This window comes from Primulina tabacum, chromosome 4 (genome assembly GCF_025594145.1).
Source record: "Primulina tabacum isolate GXHZ01 chromosome 4, ASM2559414v2, whole genome shotgun sequence".
Lineage (NCBI taxonomy): Eukaryota > Viridiplantae > Streptophyta > Magnoliopsida > Lamiales > Gesneriaceae > Primulina > Primulina tabacum.
In genome coordinates, this window is record NC_134553.1 from 36,244,646 (window position 1) to 36,266,313 (window position 21,668).

Genomic DNA, 21,668 nt, shown 5'->3' on the forward strand with positions numbered 1-21,668 from the left:
ATTATGCTTTCGCTTATTGAAAATTTTATATACCGATGCATTTATATGGGTTGCTCGAGACAGTAAAAATCACAGGGTGATATCTAAAAGAGTTAGTAAACCAGGACCAAGTTTCATAGCACTGAAGTTAGATAGCATTTGGTATCAAGTCGAAAAAAGGCATGTAAGAATGGGACCATTTAGTCAAGTACTCGGAGAGTAATATCTCAGTTTCGAGAAAAGGGATAACTCATAAAGTTTTCATCTCAACGGGGATCACTGCACTTCAGGGTTGGGGAAGTTCTGGCCTCACAGGCGTCTTTGAAGGACTGACCCTGAAAGATGATTAGATTTCGTGAAAATCTGTCCACCTGAATAGGAAGTAGCGATAACATTATGTACTTACCGAATACGTTTGGATCCAAGAATTTCACCGCAACAGTCGAGGGCCAAAATTGCACTGTCAGCCTGCAAAATTGTGGAAAGCATCGATTTTGTTAGACCTGTAAACTCCATTCATGTACGTGTTTACAGATGCATTTTACACTCTTGCCTGGAAAAATCTTAATATCAAACGGATGGTTTACTGTGGCAGAACATACATCTTACATGAATAAACCAAAAAAGAAAGGAAAATAAATTACTTTCTTGAAAGTACAAAGAGGGACTGTCTTTTTGTTAAAGAATAGAAGAACCACATAGAGTCTAAAAAAGGTTGGATCGTAATATGAATATTCCACTGGAAATTCCCGAAATAATCCTCATGCGAGTCAATTAGTCAAGTCAAGATGATTTTCCAATTGCTCACAGGAAAAGGACCTAGGTCATGTGCCAGACATGCTCTGTCCAACTTGATCTCTTATAACAATGTATCAGCCCTTTTTCGTGCTTTCATCTCATGAGTGTCAGAATAATATGAAGAAAGCTCTAACTATTTGTAAATGGGAAGAAGCTATTTCTGACATGATGGGAGCTCTTTAGAAGGGCCTTGGGAGAATGTTGATCTATCAGAACCAAAAGTTATTGGCCATAAATCAGCATTCACCATGGAATATGACTGATTGGTCCTTGAAAGATGCAATGCTTGACCGGTTGCTAGCTATACACAAACTTGTGGAGTGGTTTATTCTGAGACTTTTTCTCCGGTGCCAAAACTAAACATGATTCATGTTCTCTTGTTAATTGCTGCAAAACTTGACTGGTCTTTGACTTTGAATCTGTTAAGATGTAAAGAATGCTTTCCTCAGTGGAAATCTTGAAGAGGAAGTCTACATAACGGGACCGCCTGGTCTTTCTCACAAGTGTGGATCCAAGGTATGTTAACAAAAACGATCACTCTATGGTGTTGAACAGTCACCTAGAGAAACACCAGTCACCTAGAGCCTCGTTTGAGAGGTTTACAAAGTAAGTGAAGAGTCAAGGATACTGACATACCGTCAATGGCAGGCCGATTACACTCTATTTACATAGGTCTATAACAAGGACAAGATCTCAACCTTGATCAATTAGTTAGAAGATATACTTCTAACAGGAGATGATACTGAGGAAATAAACCGATTGAAGCAAAGTTTATCCAAGGAGTTTGAGATCAAGGATGAGAGGGATTTAAGATATGTTATATTAAATGGCTGAAAAGAACACAAAAACAGAGCAAGGAAACGAATAATTTTGACTGAAATGTATTTGTATTGAAATGGAAATTGATGACCCACAGTTTCCGTATGTACAAGCAACCCTCAAGAGCCAAAGCTAGTAAAACGTCAGACAAAATATAATGAATGGAATAGCTAATTAATGTCTCACTCTCCACATTTATTTCTCTCCTTCATATAAACCTTCCTTATTCTTACTAGTATAAACATATTTTGATGGTGGGTCTATCTTTTTTGGTTCGGTCCAGCTCTCTTGAATCGGTAAGAAGATATTTTATGGAAATTGAAAAGTCAAGTAGAGATATAGTAATGTCACAACAACAGTACATCTTTGAACTATTAAAAGAAACTAGTACGAGTGGGTGTAAGCCAACTGCCACTCTAATAGAAGCAAATGTAAAACTTGGAGACATGAGATAGAGTTCATGCAGATACTGGTAAGTATCGAAGGCTAGATGTGAAGCTGATTCTTAAATCTTATACTCGACTAGCTATAGCTTTTGTTCTAAGTATGCTAAGTTAGTTTATGCATTCTACCAGTGACGAACACTTTGAAGCCGCAAAGCAACTCCACGGAAAAGGTCTGTTTTTCTAGAATAAGTTTATAATGATGAAGATTGGTCACGTTCAATCATTGATAGGAGATCAACATCCGGATACTACATGTTTGTTTTGGTAACTTAACTAAATTGAGAAGCAAAAAAAATATGGTTGTTAAAAGTAGTGCAGAAGCTGAATTTCGTTCTGTAGCTCAAGGAGTGTGTGAAGTACTTGGTTGACAGGGTTCTAAAAGAGCCTAAATGGTCAATTAGTCTTCTACTCTCCTTATGAGATTGTACTGTGACAAAAAATTGGTTATTAACATAGCACATGATCGCATTTCCATGACCGGACTAAATATGTTTGTGATTGATAACATTTTGTAAAGGAGGGACTAAATATGTTTGTGATTGACAACATTTTGTAAATAAGAAACTTGAAGTAGGGATCATTTGTACTTCTTTCATTCCCACCATGATGCAGGTTGCATATATCTTCCTGTAGAGATTGACGAGACAATCATTTGAGCTTCAAGTTAGCAAGTTGGGTATGATTGATATTTGATATCTTTGCACCATCTTGAGAGGGAGCATTGATAATCAAGGTACTCATTGTTATTTTATGGTGATAATTAAGGGATTGCATTTAGATAAATTAGGAAACTACAATAAATCAGGTTAGTTAGAAAGATTATGCATCGTTTTGTTCTGATTATTGCCTAAATTAGTTGTTGAATTGCTCTTTGCCATTCCTATTTACTTTTATGTGTTGTTATCCTTGAACCAATAAGAAATCCTAGTTCTTTTCTATCTTTTTTCTACACATGCATAATGGCTTAGAGAAGTCCAAAGATACCATGATGAGGTAGATCTTAGAGTACAGGAGTAGTCAAATAAAACGCACATTCTCTCTAGGTTTTTGGGATAAATTAACATTATAATTTAGTGCTGAAGGACAATAACAAACTCTACAAAATAGTAATGTTCACAATGCCAAATAGTACATCTCCTCTATAGCAAAGAATGACAAATGAATCAACAAAACCCAAGTTGATTTTTGAACATTGATAAACGAGGCTGATTCGTATCTAAAAAAAGCTGGAGTTTTTCAGAGTTACGTTTACGTATTTGAGGTAACACATTTAATCTGTCAACTCTCTAAATCACATTCTTTTGAGCTGCACCAAACATCAAGACTTAGGACGTGTTTGTGCCGAAGTAGTTAGGATTTGATGGGCTCAATTTTGAACTAAGATCCTATATTATTAGTATGATAGGATATTTCCCAGATTTAGTTTGATTTTACACTTTTGATCTATATAAAGTGTACTAATCCATACTTTAAAGAATAAGAAATAAGAGAATTATTTACCCTTAAATTGTCTGCCATATTGTTCTATATGGTATCGGCGTATCTACGTTAGAATCGGCCATGAATTTCAAATTAGCCATGGTCGGCACCAGTTCAAGCAGCGACGGCGGAACCAAATCGCATGTCACGCCCTCGGATTCTTCTCTTCAAATAACGATCTACAAATTGAACGGGAAAAATTATTTGGAGTGGGCACAATCAGTCAGACTTGTGATTGATGGAAAAGGAAAGCTAGGACTCGTGAACGGCGAAGTGAAAGTCCCGGGTTCGACTGACTCGAGATACAAGCAATGGCGTTCCGAGAATTCATTGGTCACGGCATGGTTGATCAACTCGATGGAACCAGCAATCGGTAAACCATTCATGTTCTTACCCACGGGTCGCGAGGTTTGGGAGGCTGTCCGAGAAACCTACTTCCATTTTGAAAGCTACTCTCAACTGTACACGATAAATACTCGGGTATGGCAGATACAACAAGGTAAGAAAGACGTCACAACTTACTATAACAAATTGATAATTCTATGGCAGGAATTGGACTTTATCGATGCAAATGAGCGGGAGAGTAGCAAGGACTGTACCCGCTACAAGGAAAAACTAGACCGACACAGGATGTTTGTCTTCCTTTCAGGGTTAAACAAGGATCTAGATGAGTTTCGAGGACATGTATTTGGGCGCAAACTTCTGCCTAACCTTCGAGTGGTGTTTTCCGAGGTCAGACATGAATAAACTCGACGCCAAGTGATGCGGAAACATTCTGAACACACCATGGAGTTTGAAGGCTCAGCCCTTGTGAGTCGAGAGAGGGGTTCTGATGGGAGGCCATTTTGCGAGAAGTGCAAAAAGTCATGGAACACTATAGAAACCTGCTGGAGAATACATGGGAAACCAGCCCATCTTAAGAGAACATTTGGCACCAACAGATTGAATGCTGGTGGTCGAGCTCTTCAAGCAGGTGGTGAAAATTCTGGAATGCCCTCACCCTCCTGAGATTCCCTTCCCTTCCCTTCACCAAGGCTTAGTTAGAGCAACTATTCCAATTGTTTTATTCTAGACGTGATAAATCCAAGCCCTCATGTTCCTTGGCCTAGAAAGGTATTTATCTTTGTGCAAATATTGCTAATTCGACCCTAACAGTGTCTAGATTCTAGATTCCGGAGCAACAGATCATATGACAGGTTTATCGCAAGTGTTCTCCTCATATATCCTGTGTGCAGGAAACCAGAAAGTTAAACTTGTCGATGGCTCTGTTGCGTCTGTTGCAGGTAAATGAACTATTGTTATTTCCTCTTCTTTGAATCTTACGAATGTGTTATATGTTCCTCCTCTATCAACTAATCTATTGTCAATCACCAAACTCATCGTTAATCTTACGTGTTGAGTCATATTTTTTTCCTCTCATTGTGAATTTAGGACCTGGCCTCGGGGACGATGACTGGCAATGCTAAATAGGATGGCAGCCTCTACATCCTTACTGCCAACTCTTTCCTTGGCAGGCGTGATCCAGATAAGTGTCTCAAGTTTGCTTCCAACTCAAGTGTCGATATTTTATTATGGCACGGTCGGTTAGGTCATCCAAACTTTATTTATTTGAAAAAATGTTTCCCAAGTTGTTTATCAATAAAAATATTTCTACTCTGTATTGTGAATATTGTGAGTTAGCCAAACATCATCTCAACCTTATAAAAAGTCCATGCCATTTACAATAATTCATACTGACGTTTGGGACCCTTGCAAAGTAACAACACTTGCTGATAAACGGTAGTTTGTGTCTTTCATTGATAATCATTCATGCCTGACTTGGGTTTTTCTTTTGAAAGATAAGTGTGATGCAGGGGTCACATTTCAAAAATTTTCCAAATGATTCAGACTCAATTCCACACTAGGATCAAAAAAATTCGGAGTGACAATGGGCGGGAATACTTTAACAATATACTTGGCAAGTTTTTTCAAGAGCAAAGGATCATTCACCAAAGCTCCTGTTCCCATATACCTCAACAAAATGGTGTGGCTGAACGAAAAAACAGACATCTCCTTGAAATTGCTCGAGCAATTAGTTTTCAAACTAAAGTGCCTAAGTATCTTTGGGGAAAAGAAGTTCTAACAGCCACTTATTTGACAAATAGACTACCATCTAGGATTTTGAATTTTCAATCCCCGTGAATATTTTCCAAAAAAATTTTCCCAATACATGTCTTCTCACTAAAATCCCTCTAAAAATTTTTGTCAGTCTAGCATTTGTTCATAACTTTGATCCTGGTATCTTGAAACTGGAACCAAAGGCACGAAAATGTATCTTTGTTGGGTATCCAGCAAACCAACGGGGTTACAAGTGTTTTGACACTATTTCCAAATTATTTTTTATTTCCATGGATATAACATTTGTTGAAGGCAAGTCCTTCTACATGCCTCATCTTTAGGGAAAGTCTAAAGATAGTGAAGTTGACCACTTAACCGAGCCTGATTTTAATGTAGAACTAGTACTACGAAATTTCAAACTTTAATCAATCTGACATAACAATAGAGACATGTGAGAAACAATTTTAAGGGTTGGTTTACACAAGGAAGAAGGATGCAAAGAAAGGGGGAGACCCTCTCATTCAACAATGCCATGAGTCAACTCGTGGACTGGATTTTGAAACTCAGAATGATGTCTCGACCACTCCTGAAAACAACAGTGATTTTCTCACTGCCCTGAGAAAAGGTACCCGGTCATGCACAATACACCCAATCTCAAACTTTATCTCTTCTAAAAAACCGGCATCCTCCTATTGTTCGTTGGTCTCTCAGTTAGAAGCCATCAATAATCCTAAGAATGTACAGGAAGCTCTAAGATCACTGAATGGAGAGAGGCAATTTGTGAGGAGAGAGCTCTAGAAAAAACTCTACCTGAGAGACGACTGACCTACCAAGTGGAAAATCTGTTATAGGGTATAAGTGGGTATTTTCCCCGAAATACAACTCTGATGAATCTTTGGAACGGTGTAAAGCACACTTGGTTGCCCAAGGCTTCACCCAAACATATGGAGTTGACTACACAGAAACTTTCTCTCCAGTGGCCAAACTCAATACAGTTCGAGTTATTAACTCTGCTGCAGCTAATCTTGATTGGCCACTAAATCAACTAGACGTGAAGAACGCCTTTCCAAATGTACTCTAGAAGAGGAAATGTACATGGAACCACCACCTAGATTTACTGATCAATTTAGACCAAAGGTGTGCAAGCTAAAGAAATCACTCAAGCACGTTTTTGTGTTGAAGTAGTTAGGATTTGATAGCAATTTTGAACTAGGATCCTAAATTATCGGTATGATAGAATATTTCCTAGATTTAGTGGGATTTGATTTTACTCTTTTGATCTATGTAAAGTGTATTAATCCATGACTTTAAAAAAATAAGAAATAAGAGAATTATTTCTCCTAATATTGTCTGTCATATTGTTCAATAGTTTGGATTGTTGGAGATCCATGGTTTCAAATTTCAATTTGTTTAGAGGAACAAAATCAAATGACTATCAAATCCAATCCATATCAAAATAAGCATTTCCGTTAGTAGTTATAATTGATTTCAAATACACAAAAGATGGGTATCAAAATAAGCATTTCTATATTTAGAGTGATTTAGAGTCATCACCCCAAGGTTGTGGCATAAATGTAGTGCCAGAAGATTGGAGATTTATTGGTGTGAAGTTACCCATGGTAGAGGCTCTGGATATTGGTTTAGAATTTAGATCAAAGTCACTTGGTATTTTCTTTATGAGCAGAAGAAACGAGTTGTAGAAGGATTACATCACCTTCAGACATTCATTACCTTTTGGTCTCCTTATTGTTTTTACCTCATATCTTTACATTACCACGCTCATTAAAACTCGTATATTTTACCAAACTCTGTGTACAAGTAAGTTCTTAAAATTTAGTTTGAGCAGTAGCACATTGTCTGAAACGTTCCAATCTAAATTCTTTGTGTTCTAATCTTATTCGAAAAGCTAATTGCCGAGTATCTAAAACAGACAATAACTTGGAAAAAATCTTTTGAAAATCAATGAAGTTTTTAAAACATTCTTCTCCACTGCCCCTTTATATCGTTTCAATTTGTCAACTTGAACTTTGTCTCATTAAATTCAAGCACTTTTTGGCATTTCAGTTCTCACTGTTACCAACTGATTAGTTCTTAATATCTTAATCTTAGAATGCTAAGGTAAGAGACAAGGAAAAAAATTAAACTACATATCCAGAATAAGGTTCATTAATAAATCATCAACTAGTATATGATTAATGCTAGTGTTCTTGAACACCTGTTAGATGTATTTATATATTTGAATAAATTTTTGTGTTGTTACTTTTTTTAAGTTTACTTTATTCTTCTTTTTGTGGTCTAAATTTTGTTTTCGTCTTTTAGTGACATTGATAATAATATTGTGGTTTGTTCGAGGTATTTTTGGAAAAGAAATCGGTGAACCCTTGACATACCATTACGGTCTCTTGCTTTAGATATATTAGAGTCACTGTAGGACCGAGCGCTTGTCGCTTTACCAAAAGTTATAGCTGGTGGTAATGGTGCAACTCAATATCTTTTAAACCGTACAGTAGCTCAAGCACCACGGTTCGATCGCTCTACCAAGCAGAGACAATTATTGCAACCAACAATCTCCTCCCAATAATTGCACTCCTTGCAATCAATGGGAATCGAACCCGTGACCTTAGCTCTGATAACAATTGTAGAACCGAGCGCTTGCCGCTTTACCAAAAGTTATAGCTGGTGGTAATAGTGAAACTCAAATCTTTTAAACCACACAGCAGCGCAAGCACCACGGTTCGATCGCTCTACCAAGCAGGGACAATTATTGCACCCAAATGTCACGTTGCACGTGTTGCACGCTTGTACAATTCGGTTTTTTATTAATGTTTTTTAGTTGAGTTAATTTTTAGTAAAGAGTTGGTAATTTAACTTTGTATCAATATAAGAGCCAGAACAAACAAAAAAAAGTGAAGGGCGATGTCGTCATTTAATTGAAGACCATACCAACGAAGAAATTGTCAGTCTCCTTTGCTCAACTTTAATATAAGTATAGATATAGATATTTTTAAAAAAATAGAAGTAGGTGTAGTTTTCGAAACAAATAAAAGGTAATTTTTACTAAAATAAGTATTTGACAGTTGATCCTTTTAAAAAATAAAATAAAATTCTGATATCTTAGTTTATTTACGATTCAATGAGTGATAAACAACTAGATTGGATAGAAGAGTCTATGACTAGACTAGAGGCAATAAATAAACTTAATGTATGGTAAAGTTATTTTCCATATTCATAAGCCTATTTATGACCATAAAGAACCTTGGAAAAGACAATGAAATTCCTGAATGGAAACAAGAAGCCTAATAACATAGCCGCACAAAATCAAGCCATGAAAGTAACATACCATGAAGAATTCGACAAAAGCAATTCGAGTTGAATGTGTGTGATCCCCCAAGAGCCTCATTCGAGAAACCTACAGATACAATATTCTTCAAGTCACAGAACACTTCCAATCTGAAAACTTGCAAAACCAACCCAAGCTTAAACTTTCAGCCATACCTCTCCACATCTTGCTTCAAAGAAATTCTTGACATAAAGTTGAGAGACCTGCCCATATGAGTCATATAACAAGAACATTGACATGAAAATTGTTAAAAAATTTAACTTTTAATTATCCACGAGGGGAACAAGATGACAAGGTTTGATTGTTCACAGGTGAGCACTTGAGGATAATCCAGAAAAAAGGCTTAAGAAAATTCACATTGAGATTGGTTAAAGACAAACCTATACAGTACCCACATAGGAGTGTTATCAATTTATTCATCATATGTCACCAAGTACAAAATTGAAGAAATCATGTTGCAGTACGCATACCTTCTTATCAATATTTGTGCAGTACACCGTCCTCATACACATGTCACGTTCATCCTCTGACTACAAATATGTATTGGATAAAATTACAGTTAACATGTCAAATTGATATATGTGTGTGTGTTTGTGTGTGAGTGTGTGTGTGATTAGAGGGAAAATAAATTAAAATACATAAATATGATTGCGTTGCCTCTGAGGAGTTTGAGCCTTTAGCAAAAACAGTTTCATGATTATTCCAAAGCCAAGAGGGCAAAAGTTCAAGATAGCTGGAGCACTAAATCCCATACATTTTCTTAAGTTGGTCTTTGTTGCCTAGTACTACACCAACTTGCATAGATACACCTTATATAATTATTCCAGGAATATATTCTAGCCTCCGTCTTACATGCACGTGGGTGTGTTAAAAGTATAAAACTATTGACTCTGCAGACTCTCGTGAGCTTGAGCATTGGGACAAACGATTTCAATGAGAAATCTATTGAGTGACTTGATCTTACCCTGGGAAGGAATGTTGGGTTCACAGGAAGAATAGCAGTTTTAGAAGGCAAGACCTTCACACGAGAGAAACCTAAGAGTGTTCCGTTGAGATGAAGAGCAGATTTAGCAGAATCTGTTCGCATTAATTCAGGTGCGATCCAATTAGCATAATAGAAATTGACCAAACAAGTAGTGCGAGAAAAAAAAAGACCTACAATCGTTCAAAAATTCCACGAAGGCAAAGCGAAGCCGGGAATGTGGATCACCACAAACTCGGCAATCAACAACCTGCCAAGTCAATAAAACCACATGAAGAAACAATTATCAAAGTCACTAACTTGATAATCAACAACCTGTAGTTGCACTATAGATTCTTCATCTATTACTGTATATTAGCATATATTAGATTGAAGGGTGTCATTAAATTACCTCTCTTCCTTATCACCTTCTAGCTTTCATGTTCGTATACGACTAGATCATGACTATGGTTCACGGTAGGGACTAAAAATTTCCCATATACAGATAAGATTATGAATTCTAGCATAATTTTCAAAAGGTGTAAAATTTAAATGAAATTCGTAAATTGTATGATTTTGTGATTCTGCTACAATGGAAGCCCAAAAACCATCTGAATAAATAATCTAATTTCCCATTCAGATTTTAAGACATAAAAACATGTAGGATTGTATTAATAGGCTTTTTATTAGGATGATTGTTGAACCATTATGTAAATATGTGAATTTAAAAGTTCAGTGACTCATCTAAAATTACATGCACCATATGATACATACATTGCATGTGCTATATACGCTGGTTTGTATTAAGAGTTTAGCGAATTATCCTGTGCAAAGAAAGTTCATTCAAGGTCAAAGAAACTAGACCCATTGCTTCCCATAGCATAAGACGTGCTCCTGATCCACATACCGGCTTGTCAATCATATTATCGACAATTTAAAATCAGGGTGTTTTATAATAAATTGTGGTAGAAAAATAATCATCGCATTCTGCAAAAGAAACTATTTTGAAAACATAAAGATTTCTATAGAGGTCAGGATAAGGAGTTATAAAAATGTAGTGAAGGACACTAAGGTTCATACTACACTTTTTTACATGCTTTTTTATTTCATGGTTTCAAGTGAGGGAGGAATTCGGATCCATCAAATGTGAATGATACAATCCATTTTTAGGAAGATTATGGCTGCAATTGCGTGAAAGTGTTCCACTTGATAAGTCTGAAGAACTGTAACCCAATTCAAGTCATCTTGCTTTCCCAATAGAAAGATACTAATTGGCATATGTGCCTAAAACAAATTATTTATAAGAAAGTGGTCGCTATTTCCTCTTTTGAAGGCAGCCATAACCAAGTGAAGGCATTGTCGGTAGTTTTGATCAGATACAAAAGTAACCACACATGTCAAGAATTAGATGGTACTTGGTAGACAAGCACAAATTCTTAGAAACCGTTAAAATGCATATTTATCTCTATTGTGGAAGTACTAGTAGTAAAGAAGACAGAAAATAATTAACAGGGTATCTCACTCGCTAAAAACTTCCTGTTTGAGGAACCGCTAGATTGCCCCCAACAAAAAATCAGTATTCCTCGTTAATGAGCCTAGATGAATCACGATTCTCCAGTGTCAACCCACTAACTAGTTTAAAACAAGGAATCTCATTTTGTAACAATAAGTGAGTGTTTGTATCTCTGCCTTTTAAATCACAAGAATTCAGAACCAAAAGACTTCAAATATCACGATCTAAGAGAAATGCAATCCTAAAATTGTATGTATAAGGAAGTAATTAGCTAGCTTTCAACTTTACAATTCAAATAAATTATCTCGTGGAAGAGTTACTTACTTGTCCACAACCACTGAATAAGGCAGCAAGCCGCTCCTCGGTTATCTTATTTAAAAAAACGAAAAAAAGGTCCCAATGTCATTTCTAAGTTTATAGAATGGATAGATAACTTTATAATCTTTACTCACATTGTGATCGATGTCCGATACATAGACTGTGCGCCTAATGTTATCTTCCCGTTGAGCTCTAAATGCTCGGCCACTCATCCTCCACCGACTGTGGTTGTGGTAGTTTCTTCTCTGAAAACACAGTACATGGAGTCAATAACTGAGTAAAGCTAAAAGTATGAGAATTCCAACCAAACGGAAGGAATGACATTTGGCATATAAAAACTAAATACTGACGTGTCCAATCAGACCGCATAGCAACGATAGTACGCAAAATCAATGTTGTAAATTGGGGGAGGCGGTGGCGGTGGCGGGGCGGTCACTGTGCCTAGGCGGTTGAATTTTTTTAGCAATTTTTTATAAGTTATATATAATCATGTAATGTAATTATAAATAATCATCATTTTTTATGTAATATATATAATTAAATATTGTTTATGCATAAAAAAATTTCATACAATATAATACGATCTAGATAAGTGCAAATAAATATATGAATGCAAATCAACAAGATAATTAAGGTGGTGGCTGATGGCTGCGGCGGCTAGAGGTGGTCTGAGGCAGGTGGTGGCTGAATATGGAGGATACTTGAAACCAAAAGGAAATACAAAAGAGATTGAGAGGTGTTTTTATTATATTTAGAATTTTTAAAATTGATTAACTTTGACTGGTTTTAAAAATTATTTGACTTTGACAGTTGACTATGATTTTAAAATCATGATCGCCTCGCCCGCCTGCTCGCCCGCCGGATAGCCTCGGACCACCTTAGACAAAGCCATTTAGAACACTGCGCAAAATATAGAAGTTCAAGCCATATTATTCAAGTGTCAAAGTAGGTAACCATGTGAGTGTCGCTAATAGAATTAAATTGTTCGTCATAAGAAGATATAAACATTTGGCAAAGATTCTTCATTCGAAAAGTATTTGGATCTGTTATTAATTCGCATGACGACAAGTTGGTCGTTTGGATTATTCGTTACAAAAAAAAAAACAAAAAACCAGCAAAGGAGTTAACGACGTAAAATAGGCAAACACACAACCGTTAGTAATAATATCGAATTTCTGCGCCAAAACATACTGAACTTAAATGCTATTACGACAAAATGGAATCTGTAATCCATCTAGCAAAGAAACGTCAACAGATCATCTTTGTAAACCGTCAAAATCTTAAAAAAAGAATACTTCTACAACCGAAGTACCGAACTGTTGAAAATCCAATTAACGACAAAAAGCATGGATTGGGATTTAATTCAATATATTTAAGCGATATGACATCAGAATAAATCGTTCAAGCACTTAAACCATTCCAACAGCCAAAAAGGTAAAGCATGGAAAAACATTTTAACATTTATGCAAGGGAAGAGGTGATCAATCCTCAAATTTCGCTTGACAAAACATCAAATTTTACCCATCAACAAAATTTTCGATTTAAACCATTTATTATTATAGAATCATCTCGACTAACCAATTAATTGATAGATACATCAGATCATGAAAATTCCACGTACAAGTGTGGATAAACACATAACAAGACAGAAACATCAGTATAAAAAACAACCATCCTGACAATCAAGGACTAAATGAGGCAAAGATTCCCAATTGAGGTCTTATCACTCTCATCTCACTGTCATAAAAGCCAGCAAGCAAGTCTCCACAGATCTAATATCAACTCCACAAACAATAAAGCCTGAAAAGACTCCAACAAAAAATTGCATTAACAGCCAAAACAGATTATAAATCATCATTGAAACGTCAAATAATTAAACAAAGACCACCATAAAAATCAATTCAACACAGCATTGATTTTTTACCCTTCTATTGTTTGAGGAACCATGATATCCCAAATCATAATCAGATGGCACAACAGAGATAGCCTCCATGGAACCATGATAAAAGTAAGAAGGAAAGAACTCCTCAGCCAAGGGATTCAGCTTCAGTTCCTTCAGCATATCAACTATTTCTTTAATTTCCAGTTCTGATTTCTGATCAGCATTGGCACTCAAAACAGAGTCCTCAACGTTTTCAGTTTCCCCAGACTCCTTGACGTTTGTGTCAGCATTATCTTCAACATTTTTTGCATCATTAGCCATGGTGTTTTTGGGTGATGAAGGCTCAACAACAGCAGAAAGGGAATCCATCTCCACGACTGGAAAATCGAAATGGCCAAAAAAACACACTAAACAAGCCCAAAACTTTGAATAAAAAGAATAGATTAATAGAAAGCACCCGTCTTTTTATGCTATCGTTATCCCTCAATGCAAAAAATCAATCTTTATACCGATACAGAATTAAATTCATAAAACAACAAATGGCCCTCTCTTTCATATTTGGGTAATCTCTATGTACAATCTTTGGTGGGTTCCCGTAATTTACTAGTATGTACGTAATCCCATTTGGTGTAAAACGACAGAAACGAAAGCAAGAGTGAGGCAGAAGGTTAAGAATAAGAATGCAAGAATTTTCAATGGTTTTTCGAACAGAAATACAACACAAGTGGCAGTGATTTCGAGTGTAGGTGCATTGGAGGAGCCAACAGGTGGCTTGGCTTTGGCTTTTCTACCATATGATGTTATTATATAACTGTTCAAAATTTTAAAAATAATATAATATCTAAATTATTTATATATATATATATACATATATATTAACAAAACAGTTTATAAAAATAATTCTTAATTTAAATATTATATTATATTTTAAATTTTTATGAGTTAGACTAAGTTACATGGGGTTCTCCTATCTAGACAAAAACTTGCGTGAAACGGTCTCATTGATCGTATTTTGTAAGACAGATCTCTTATTTGGGTCATCTACGTAAAAGTATTACTTTTTATGCTAAAATTATTACTTTTTATTGTGAATATCGGTAGGATTAACCCGTCTTACAGATAAAATTTCGCTCGACCGTCTCACAAGAGACCTACTCTCCTATCTAATATAGTTAGATCATATGAGTCTCTCATATTTTTATGTAAGTTAATATATATGTTGATAATCTAATGATTAATATTTTGACAACATCATAGGAGGATAAATATTTCAAATGTAACGCAAAATAATCACATATATAAATATATATATATATATATATATATATATGAGTTATATGTGATACTCACCCGAGCATGAGTTTCTTGCTGTGAGGTATATTTAGCAGATATTATTATATAGAATAAGTAGTTTTTATATATTTGTAATATTTCAGTTTTTATTGAAGTTTTTTTTTTGTCTTCGGATTTTCAATATTTATTTGAAAAAATAAATTCGTTATTTATTGTTTAATAAATAATATAATATTGATAGACAGAGTTTTTTAATTATTGAAAGAAATGCTATTAATCGATATATATTTCGATTGTATGAAATACGTGGGAATTTAATTTATACCAGCTACGTGTGCACGCTTTAAGTACATATGTAGTCGGTTTTTTATATAAGTATTATTATAAAAATAAAATTTAAAATAAAATATTTTTTATTTTTAATAATTTTCTATGTTTTTTTAACTTAAATCTAATTTTTCATTTAAAAAATAAGGGGCTAAAAAATAAATAGATATATTTTGGGATTTTAAAAATTATATCAAGACATTATTTTGTCTATATTATCACTCAAAGATAAATATTATATATAGAAAACAGCATTATGAACAAAACCGTTGTGAGTATGAAATAAAAATATATGCGAATCTTAAATGGGTAAATGATATAAATACTTTGAGTGAGAGACGTAGTATCTAACTAAAATTTACGTCTCTCACTAAAATGAAATGACATAAGGTTGTGAGTATGAAATAAAAATATATGCGAATCTTAAATGGGTAAATGATATAAATACCTCTGAGTGAGAGACGTAGTATCTAACTAAAATTTACGTCTCTCACTAAAATGAAATGACATAAGGTTGTGAGTATGAAATAAAAACATATGTGAATTTTAAATGGGTAAATGACATAAATACCTCTGAGTGAGAGAAGTAATATCTAACTAAAATTTACGTCTCTAACTAAAATGAAATGACATAAACATCTTTACTTTAAACCATATTAAGTCTTATAAATATACAAATAAAGAAATCTCTCGCCCGAGCCACCGGCCGCCTTCTAATAGAACAAACATCTGTTGGTGAATTCAACGCATTTTTTATCGACCTCAGTTGAATGCAACAAATCTGTTAAATATGCTTATTTGTAAATAAGAGCAATAATATTAAGAGGGAACAATGAAAACAAATTTAGTATTCATAGATAATTAACCCAATTAAATTTAAAATTAACGTGTGTATATCCAGTGACAGTTGTAAATTGAAACTTCTCAGTGGACTAAAACCAAGTTATATATTATTGTTAGGAACAAAAACATGTTTAGAGAGGGGTGCATATATGCTTTTAAATTTATTTGAAAATCTTTAAAATGTTCTCAACAGATTTCAAACTGTTAAGAGGTATTCTTAAACGACTAGACTTACTAAACAACCTGTTATAAAAATAAGTACAGAAACTGTCTGGTTAGGCTAGTCATAAACACAAAGGTTGACAATTTAACAAGAAACAATCTAAAGATATTAATGAGCAGAGAGGTGAAATTGTGTCGGTAAAGGACACAAAATTTTTTATGGATGATCATAGATAAAACTCCTAGATTACCTCTTCTTCCACTTAAGAATGTTTCCACTAAAATACATTGACTTTACAACGTCTTGTAACATCTCACTTTAGTTATAAATTATCACACTGCCTAGACTGAAACTCTTAGTTATCTCTTTACAAGGCATCAATATTTAATAACTCTCGATTTACTAGACAACACAACGAATAATAATGATGACCCAATAGTCAGCGTTGCGACGACTTAACTTGGTTGAGGTGGAACAGATTGATCCTTGTAAATCTAATATATTCTGATTTGAGTGTGCTTTGGTTGAGCACTCAGAAAATAGAAATCTTAAATGTGCTTAAAAATCTTAAATATGCAAATTCTTATTTTCTTGAGATCTTCAAGGATCTGAAATAGTTTTTGTAGTCTTCTTCTCCGAGATGTACTACATATTTATAGTATAGTGCTTCAACAATCAAAATCTCTTTTTAGCGACCATCTATAGTATTTCCGATAATATAGACATACTCCGTACTTATCATTAAATACTCATTAATGTTCTCTTGATTTTAAGTTCATACATTTGATAAAGCTGACACATCATATCCAAATAGAGTGGCTTTCTGTCATTTCAGAAGTTGGTAGGATTCTGTGTATTCTTTCTATATTGAGCTTTATCTGAGCAACTCGAAATGCACCATCCTTTTAAGAATCATCAATACTTGCCTTTTTGTAGTGCGGTTGGATAACAATGGTTTGAAGTCGTGCACTCCATTCAATATTTTGGATAGGTTATTTGTCAGAAGATGTCTGCAACTGAAGTTCAATAAAGTCCAATGGTTTGATTTCTAAAGCGAACGGCTTGAAATCTTGAAATGGCTTGAAGAAATCCAGCGGTTTGAAAAACCTGTATTACAATAAAATGAGCGTCTGGATTTTGAAACAGGTTGATACTGTTTATTGTGTCAATCACCAAAACTTAAGTGTAACAGAAAATATTCTAATAATTTCTCCCTCTTTTGTGATGACAAAACTAAGCTGTAAAGATGTAAGATCAGTTATAAAATGATGTAGATCAGAAAGATGAATTGTATTTCATTGATTATAGTGAGTAAATTTGAAAAATTATTACAAAAAAATATTCCCTTTATTCTACTAATTGAACCGCCACTGCCACCTCCTTTTCTTTTTCTCTCTTCTTCTTACCGCCTCCTATCTTTTTCAAATTTAGCCATTTCTCTTCGTCTTTTCTGTTCTTCACATTTTTAATAGTCTTCTACTTCACCTTTTTTGGCATCGCCATTTTGCACATATACCAAGATTTCTTGAAACTGGCTGCCAATAGTGGTCTAGATGTGATCTAGCAGGGCCTCTATTTCTTGTTGGGATATGGTGATTTATCCTGACAATGTAAGGTCCAAAGATTCAAACTGACATTTTACAAGAGATAGATCAATTGTGAAAAGTCTGCAGCTCTTTTCTAAACATCCCAGATCACGCATTATGTCTTTCCAAAATTTTCAAATGTCACAGAATGAGCAAACAACTTGATTTCGACATTGTTGACTATTATGGAGAGGTCCTTGCTCCGAGGGTAGACTTGATCGAACAGAAATTTTGAAGAATTGTAGTAAAATTCTGAAAAGATATTCAAATTGAGATCAGAATGAGATTCTTCTTCCAAAATTGGAGACTCCGATTGAAAAGGTAGATGTTGGAAAAGTGTAATGGATGAATGACCAGCATGAGGATTAGCTGTCATGTCAACAACATGAATTTCCAAGTCTTTAGACCTTGGATCAGCCACTTCGTTTGAGCCAGGCTGTCCGAAGAAGATAACAATTTCTTTGCCAGGCAGAAAGTGTGGTTGAAGCATTGATATCTTCAAATGTTTGATCACCGGCTGGAGTTTTTGTGGGAGATTCCAAATGTGGTGCCTTTTCAGATGAGGTTCCTCTCTTGTGGTAGTAAAATATTTAATCATTGGAGAAGAGGGTTCCATTTTGTTTTTATCAAACTCAAATTGTGACAGAGATTGGGAAAATCCATCCACAGATATCAATGGAATCTCTAAGAGATTTGTATGAGTTTGACCAGGAGATGTAAGAGAAACATATGCAGTATTCTCCGTTTTTTTTCAAATATTCATCCGGAACTTGATGTTGAATAATTTTTTCAACATCATTTTGAGCTTCTTAGCTCTCGGCCAGGTTCTACTCAGTCATCTCAGTGTCAGCTTGAGCTTCTTTTGACTGGAATTGCCTCCGTTGTAGCTTGATATTCTTTGACAACTACTTGAACTTCTTAGCAACGGCTATGAGTTCTTCATAAACTTCTGGGATTGTCTCAACGACTGGCTTTTGATTGGTCTGACTTTCTTCTGTCATAGAAAAAAGAAACATTTTTCAGCCTCCAGAAGTTGAAGATCATGTCTCTTAACCTTCACCATCATGGATAGTGATAGTGCATCCATTTCGAGCTGACTTATTACAGATGTGTCATCTTGTGCTGTTGGAAAATTGACAATGAGATTTTCCTTTCTTTTTTGAATTAAGTATCGTAAGATACTTTCCTTAACTTTCAATTCAATGAAATCTCGCCGCTAAAGAGCTTCGGAGATTATGTTTGTTTCTGACCACTTGAGCATCTTCAGCTATAGAACGATCACTTCTTTCAAAGTCTTGGTCTGTCAAATTGTATCGATCAAAACAACGGTGCTCCGTTTCACCCATTGGTCAAAGTTTAGCATTCATTCCTTTGCAATTTAATTTACCCTTTTCCATGGTCAAGTTGATGATAAATTTGGTTCTTTGACCAGAATGTCCTTTCTTTTGGCCTTGGGATCAATGACAGGCAGTCCAAACTATTTGGCGATTATTTCAGGTTCAACCAGCCTAATACACTTCAAGCTAGAAATGGGAACGAGTGGGATTGGTGTTGGTACCAACGGCTCTGAGACATGCTTGATTAGTTTGATCTTCTTTGTTTTTGGATTGTCCGTGGGTTTCTTTGTAAGGCCCGAGATTTTAGCATTTTAATCCGAGATTATTTAATTTACGAATTTTGGAATGATGAATTAGATTCCACGGTTTTTGTAATTAATTAGGATTGAAATTGAATTAAAAAGAGTTGTGAGGATCAAATTGCAATTAGTGAAAAATTCAAGGGCTAAAGTGCAATATTGGATTTGAGTGGACACTTGTCTTTGCCATGTGTTTTGGATGTATATAATTTCATCTCCTTCAGCACTTCCAGGGAAGAAAATCGAGAATCCCATAGAAATTTCCTCAAGGTTCTTAATAGTTTAGATTTTGATTGTGTGAGATCCGGTTATCAGAATTTCAATCCGAGCACAGTTCTGAGATCCTCTCGTCAATAGCCTCAAAAGGACGTAAGTTTTATTGAGTTCTGTTATCATTTGAAATTATGATATTGGAGGAATTATTATTTGATCAATATATGGTGTTCTGGATATGTTAGACATCGTAGAATCGAAGTCAGATCGAAGAACAGATTGATTATGGAATTGTTATGATTTTCTGATTATATTAATTGGAAATTGAACAGATTTGGATTATTGACTGATTCTGGATTGTATCGGATATTGGTTATGATTTGTAATGGATATCTGTTGATATTGTATTGACAGGGATATCGGGATTGTGTCGTTATGCTGTTAATTTTGAATTAGATTCAGATTGATCGGATTTAGTATGAAATTGGGAATGGAATATTGATATTACTATACTCGATATGTCATTTCAGATTGACAGAGACATTCTTGAATTCAGAATTTCCAATTCTTCAGACCGAGACTACGAACGAAAAGTATAAGTCGATGTTAACCGGGAGATTAACTTGAGTCAGATTGGACTCTAGTTTTCCTAAAACCACATACTTTATTTTATTGCTATTGTTTGACATTGATATGATTAATCTATTGATTTATAGAAAGTATAGAATAGCCGATAGCTATTGAGCGAGAGTCATTGACAGAAGGGCCAGACAGTGATAGAGTGGTCATTGGCCCATTGCACATTGGCATAGGATAGCTTTGACGGATATGCCAAGACACTGGATTATTGACTTATATCGATATTGCTTAGGGGCGGATCGACTCCTATCGCTGAGATTCGATATATGTGTTAATGTCCAGGAACCGGGATCCCTAGAGTAGAGATGAGTCGAGTCGGAGATGACAAGTTAGAGAGTGTTATCTATATTCACTAATGTGTCATAAATTATGATTCATGTTCTTAATACATGGTTATGCTTTTGTATATGATTTTATGCATCGCATGTATACATTGCTTATACTGGGATTTTATTCTCACCGGAGTTATCCGGCTGTTGTCGTGTTTGTATGTGTGCATGGCAACAGGTGGGACATGATCAGGGTCGAGGAGATGATGAGAGATTGTGATTAGAGTGGAGACTACGGACTTTGACGTTGCTGTAGATAGGATTCAGCACTTGACATTTAGTTGTTGAACCTTAGTTTGAGTTTGATGTTTGTTGTACAAGACTTGTTCTTTTATACTGATATGTATATTAGATTGAATTACATTATGTTCCGCAATTTAAAAAAAATAAAAAAAATTTAGACCCAGATTGATTAATTGATCCATTTATCCCAATGACGATTAAGAAGATGATTAGCGTCCGGGTCCCCACAACAGGTGGTATCAGAGCGATAGATCCTCTAGATTGAGATAAAAGCTAGTGAGCAGGGTAGATTGAGTTTTCTTTCCTGCTTGTGATTGCTAGCATGTATTACTGCTTTAATACATGTTTACCTGAATTATCTGATTTGATTGGTAATGTGTATTAATTGAGAATGAATCAGAACCAATTCTTGATCAGCAGTAAGATGATCAGAGGAGGACTGAAACATGTTTGTTGCATTTGGTTGCTAACCCTTTTGATAATTAGATATGCCTCCCCGACAAATCCCAGAACAGGGCAGTACTTCGAATCCTCCAATGGATGTGACAGCAACACCAATGGAAACATTGCTGAAGAGATTTCAGTCGTTCCATCCACCGACTCTGAAGGGTACTGAGATTTCAGTTGATTGCGAGAGTTGGCTAGATGACATTGAGATGCTGTTTGACTCATTGGATTATACAGATGAGCGGAGAGTAAAACTGATTGGGCACCAGTTGCATGACGTTGCAAAGAACTGGTGGATTACGACAAAGAGGGCTTTG

At 35.2% G+C, this 21,668-nt stretch overlaps 1 protein-coding gene across 1 annotated transcript; it reads right to left on the reverse strand.

Moving 5' to 3' along the window:
* Nucleotides 1–92: 92 nt before the first annotated feature.
* Nucleotides 93–14,398, reverse strand: LOC142543228 (polyadenylate-binding protein-interacting protein 9-like). Its single transcript, XM_075650352.1, has 10 exons — nt 13,675–14,398; nt 11,885–11,995; nt 11,757–11,801; nt 10,118–10,190; nt 9,923–10,035; nt 9,429–9,488; nt 9,114–9,161; nt 8,959–9,027; nt 386–447; nt 93–314 (listed from the first exon to the last, which is right to left on the reverse strand). Exons 1-10 carry the CDS (start codon nt 13,999–14,001, stop codon nt 266–268), a joined length of 957 nt encoding a protein of 318 aa, XP_075506467.1. The 5' UTR covers nt 14,002–14,398; the 3' UTR covers nt 93–265.
* Nucleotides 14,399–21,668: the final 7,270 nt, after the last annotated feature.

Coding starts and splice junctions, on each gene's coding strand:
- LOC142543228 (XM_075650352.1), bottom strand. CDS start 14,001: ATGGATTCCCTTTCTGCTGTTGTTGAGCCTTCATCACCCAAAAACACC. Junction 11,802..11,884: donor TATCGGACATCGATCACAAT/GTGAGTAAAGAT, acceptor TTTTTAAATAAG/ATAACCGAGGAGCGGCTTGC. Junction 9,028..9,113: donor TTGAAGCAAGATGTGGAGAG/GTATGGCTGAAA, acceptor TTGTATCTGTAG/GTTTCTCGAATGAGGCTCTT.